This window comes from Tupaia chinensis, unplaced genomic scaffold, assembly GCF_000334495.1.
Source record: "Tupaia chinensis unplaced genomic scaffold, TupChi_1.0 Scaffold000146_1, whole genome shotgun sequence".
NCBI lineage: Eukaryota > Metazoa > Chordata > Mammalia > Scandentia > Tupaiidae > Tupaia > Tupaia belangeri.
This window is the reverse complement of record NW_006159616.1, coordinates 6,474,778-6,479,808: the sequence shown is the minus strand read 5'-3', so window position 1 is coordinate 6,479,808 and position 5,031 is coordinate 6,474,778. Positions and strand designations below refer to the sequence as shown.

Here is a 5,031-nt window from a genome sequence, read left to right as displayed (position 1 = left end):
TATAAACAAACTCCCCAGATACCTGGGGAGACACACACACACACACACACCCACACACACACACACACACACGTGCTAGGGTTGACGACCACTTCTCTAAGCCTCGTTTCGAATGAAGATGGTCCCCAACTTAAGATGGTTCGACTTACTGATGTTTCTATTTTACCAGGGTGCAAAAGCGATCCGCGCCGTGTAAGCATTCAGCAGGCCCTGTCCTCAGTGGCCTCACGGCATGCCGTTGCTCGCTCTTAGTGCAGCGTTCAGTACGTTACATGAGATAGTCAGTACGGATTGTTAAACAGGCCCGGTTCCTTGAGTTTACCCAACTGTAGACTGATGGAGGTGCTCTGAGCACGCTTCACATAGGCCAGGCCAAGCTGGGACATGCAGTCGGCGACGGGGATTACTTCCTGTGGCTTAGCGGGACGTGACCCCATCGTCAGTTGAGGAGCATCCGTGTAGAGTGGCGCTGTCATTGCCATGACACGAGGCATGGATTCGATTTTCTTGAGGAGAGAATTAAGCTGAGAGGGGCAGAAGGCTTTGGACGAAGACAGCCCTTAAAGGCAGGGGCTGAGTGAAGCCTGTCCGCCCTGCATGTGCTGTGGATGGGGGTGTCTGCCCCTGAGCTGGCGGCCTGTACTCTGCTTCTCTCAGCCCCTCTGAGGTGGACCCCCTGCATGCCCAGCCACCCTCAGGCCCACTCCCATTGATCAGAACTGCTCAGAACAGGGCAGTGGCTTTGGTAGCAGATGGCACCGGTCTACACTGGCTCACCACGTGTGAGACCCTGGCAAATCGTTTTATATCCATTGATTTGTTTAACTCTTGGACCATGCCATGACATAGTATCATCTCTTTTTTGCAAATGGAGAAACCATGGCACAGAGAGGTTTAGGACTGGCCCTGGGTCGCCAAGCACGGAACTGGCAGAGCCACAGTTTGAACCTAGCTCCTTGGCTCCGGAGCCCTGTCTTGGCCACTGAGCTGGGCAGACACACTGTGCGTCCTCTCTGAAGGCAGAGGGGCCCCACCGCCCTCCCTGCCAGCACCGTTCTTGCTCGGATGAAGAGACAGCACCATATTTGGAGCAATTGCCCAGAACAAACGAACTGGGAGCAACATCAAAACATGCTGGTTTCTGGCTTGAGTTGTCCGGATCACTGTCGGGCCCAGGGCCTTCGGGGTGGGCTATCCTCTCCAGAAGAGCCACATGGGCAGATGTCGTGGAAGGAGGGGCGGGGCAGACTGCCCCTTACGGCACCTCCTGTGCCCTGCCCCTTGCCGATCAGAACCTCATCTCTGGATCCTCCTGGACTTCACTCCCCAGCCAGCCGGCCGGCTGAGTCCCGCATGGGCCGCTCTCGGCTGACCGTTTACTGCATGTCCCAGACACTCAGCCACCGTGAGCTGAGGGCTCACGGGCCAAGTGCTGTGTCCACGGTGTTCCTTTATTTCATCCTCTCGCATTCCCACTCGCGTGAGAGAAACTGATGCCGGGTTGGGGGTGCCCTCAGCCAGGGAATTCCAGGGCCCGGAGACAGCCAGGCCAGCCCCAGGCCCCAGGTCTTAATCACAACACCACGTGGCTGGCTTCTTGTGTGTCTCAGCCGCTCCCCGCCCCCCCGCTGCGCAGCACTGGAGTCCAGGGCTGTACCCTGGGGACACTGCTCACCTGGCCTCTCTCTCTGCAGGCCAGAAGCACTTGTGTGTCACCAGTCTCCTGATCTGCCAGGGTCTGCTCTGGGTGGGCACCGACCAGGGGGTCATCGTCCTGCTGCCCGTGCCCCGGCTGGAAGGCATCCCCAAGATCACAGGTGAGGTTCTGGGAGCTGCTCTTGGCCAGCCGGGGGTAAGCTGCAGGGGACTGGGGCAGGGTGGGGAGGGCGTAAGGTGCCCAGGGTTTACACTCTCTCCCGGCGTGGGAGTGCGATCTCAGTCTCCAGGTGGCAGGTGGGATTGAATCATCCCAGCTCCGTTAACTCCCGCCTTCTTCTGGAGCCTCAGTTTCCTACTGTGGCAGATGGGTACAGGAGTGCCTGCTGGCCAGATGGCTTGAGGGCCGGCCGAGGTGCCCGACTCACGGCGGAGGCTGCGTTGGGTCCTCTCTGCTCACTCTCCACGGCAGATAGGAAATGTCCTAGCTCCAGAAGTAGAAATACCTGAGCACTGCGGGGATGGGCCTGGTCCCTCACAGAGTCACGTACAAATGTGTTTGCACAGAGCAGAGGAAGGTCTGCTCTGACTTGTGGCCTGGGGCCCAGAGGGATAGAGGTGGGGTCAGGGAGAATCCTGGAACTCAGGTCCCTGCCCTGCTTCCGCCTGAGTAAAGCAAAGTTGTCTCCTCTAGCTGCTGCTGGAGAACAGGGGTGAGAGGAAGGGGAGCCCCTGAATGGGTGGACCATCCTTGTCCAGGTCGTGGGTGCCTTTGCTAAAGAAGAGTCTCTTCCAATTTCTTTTCTTTTCTTTCTTTTTTTTTTTTAAGGGAGATGTTTGCCATAGGGTGTGTAAGATCGCAAGAGAGACAGAGAGACAGAAAGCGAGAAATCACCCCCCGGGGGGATGGCCATGCTGCAGTCCCTTCTCCTCCATTCTCCTCTCAGGATCTTGGGCACGCACGCACACGCACCTGGTGTGATTTTCAAGCCACTGGGTTGGTCTGCGGTCGATCACATGGTCCAGTGCCTCACCCACTGTGCCACCTGCTGGCCTGTCTTCCAACTTCTGATATTTCCTGTTTCCTTGATTTCATTCCTTCATCCAAGAGGTGTTGTTTATTTTTCTTTTTTCCTTTTAAAGTATTTGGGAGGTTTTTTTCTTCCTTCCCTGAGACAAACCACACACATAGGCACCCCGGCAGGGCCCCCTAGTCTCAGGCAGCCAGATCATAGCACACACCCCCGTGCTGAGGGAGGCCTCAGGCTGTGAACCCAAGGTCCCCTGTGGGTCCAGCAGCCTCCCTGCTGTCCCACCACAGTAGGGGTGGCCCCCAGGGCATCTATGGAGGACTCTTGCCCAGGCTGGGCCCGGAAACACAGAGGCAGCAGGCAGAGACCCTGCCCTCCAGGAGCCGAGGTCTCAGGGGCAGCCTTGGCCCAAGTGCAGGAGCTGTAATGGGGGAAGGGTACTCCAGGGGCCAGGGCACAGAGGCAGTGAGCCGCTCTTCAGTGAACTAGGAGCTTGAGCTGGGCCTGGAAGGAAGTGCAGTCAGAGGGGAAGGCTGTCTAGGATCAGGCCATGGACTGGGCACAGGCTTGGAAACAGAAAGTTCCCAGGCTGGAAATTGCATGCCCAAGCTCCCCCTGGGAAATGCGTACGGTTGCTCCTGTTCTGCTTCCCCAAAGCAAGCAGCCCAGGAGCATGGCATAGCCAGGCCCATGGCCTTCCGGGGGGCCAGCACAGATTGTAGGTATCTGCACCCCTGTCCCCAAAAAGTCCCTGGAAAGTTCTCCAGGAGAGATGAGTGGGTGCCCCCTTCATACTCTGGGCCTCTCCCTTGCCCTGTCTCCTGCAGGGAAAGGCATGGTGTCACTCAATGGCCACTGCGGTCCTGTGGCCTTCCTGGCGGTGGCTACCAGCATCTTGGCCCCCGACATCCTGCGGAGCGACCAGGAAGAGGCTGAGGGCCCGCGGGCCGAGGAGGACAAGCCAGATGGGCCGGCTCATGAGCCAGTGCCGGCACCCGACAGCCAAACAGGCCGAGAGCTGACCCGCAAGAAGGGCATCCTCCTGCAGTACCGCCTGCGCTCCACCGCCCACCTGCCCGGCCCGCTGCTCTCCGTGCGGGAGCCCGCGCCCAGCGACAGCTCAGCCCTGGAGCACAGCGAGGAGGACGGCTCCATCTACGAGATGGCCGACGACCCCGACGTCTGGGTGCGCAGCCGGCCCTGCGCCCGCGACGCCCACCGCAAGGAAATCTGCTCCATGGCCATCATCTCTGGCGGGCAGGGCTACCGCAACTTTGGCAACGCCCTGGGCGGGGGCGGGAGGCCAGCCCCATGTGGGGAGACAGACAGCACCCTCCTCATCTGGCAGGTGCCATTGACGCTATAGCCCCCTCCCCAGAGGTACAGCTGCAGGCCTGCCTGAGTTGAGCCTCCAGGGCGCCGGTCCTCCAGGGACCTGCGCGGGGCTGGACCGATCCACCTGGACCTACAGACTGTATTCTCCAGTACCTACTTGGGCAGAATGGAGGAAACCTCTTCTTAAAGAAAAAAAGGTTTAGAGTGTTTCGGAGAGGGGTCTTACGGTTTGGGGAGAGGGAGGACGCATCTGGAGGAAATTGCCTTCTTTTTAAAAGCAAAAAACACAAAACCTCACAACTGCCTGGTGAGCCCAGTACCACTCGTCCGGGCCCAAGCGGGGCTCCAAGGCGGCCACGCGCCCCTCCTGGAAGGATGTGTGCGTGTGAGTATATGAGCGTGTGGGCTGGTGTGTGAATATATATAAATACGTATATATGGTGTATATTATATGTGTATAAATAAAGTCTGTACATATTGGAGCTCTGGGAGAGGCTGGAATAAAGGGCGAGAGTCACCTGGTGCCTGGACTGAGGTTTTGTCCCGCCGCGTGATGGGAAGAGGCGGGGAGGCAGCGTTGGCAGGGGGAGGAGCTGCCGGGCTCCAGGGTCAGCCTGCCGCTGGGCCAGCTCTAGAGCTGCACTGTCCTGTGTGGTCGCCTTAGCCACATGTAGCTTGCTGACTTTTCAAATTAATTAAAATCAGATCAGATTCCACATTCAGTCCTGCGGTCGCCCGGCCACGTTCCGGGCCCTGTGGAGTGAATGGAGAGAACTGGGAAGCACCGATGGGACGCTTCTATCCTGACAGGACGCTCTCGTCCTGAGAAGGGGCTCTGGGAGCTGCCTTTCTGAGTGTTTTTTGAAGAAATGCTGGGTCACCTGGCTCTGGAATGGCTTGGAGACAGGAGGCCTTAGTGTCTAATGGTGTGAGCCAGGGAGGGAAGGGAAGCTGGAGGCTTCTCGGGAGGTTGGGTGCCAGGTGGGGGTGGGACAGTCATTGTGGGTGA

At 58.6% G+C, this 5,031-nt stretch overlaps 1 protein-coding gene across 12 annotated transcripts in view; it reads left to right on the top strand.

Annotated features, from left to right (window-relative positions):
- Window positions 1-4,539, top strand: part of ARHGEF10L (Rho guanine nucleotide exchange factor 10 like) — a 178,935-nt gene extending 174,396 nt beyond the window's left edge. For all 12 annotated transcript variants that reach the window (XM_006145224.2, XM_014586547.2, XM_027770608.1 and 9 more), the window contains 2 exons: window positions 1,695-1,817; window positions 3,515-4,539. In XM_006145224.2, coding sequence (XP_006145286.1) covers window positions 1,695-1,817; window positions 3,515-4,053 — 662 coding nt within the window. In that variant the 3' untranslated portion in view covers window positions 4,054-4,539. The remainder of the gene's footprint in view (window positions 1-1,694; window positions 1,818-3,514) is intronic.
- Window positions 4,540-5,031: the final 492 nt, after the last annotated feature.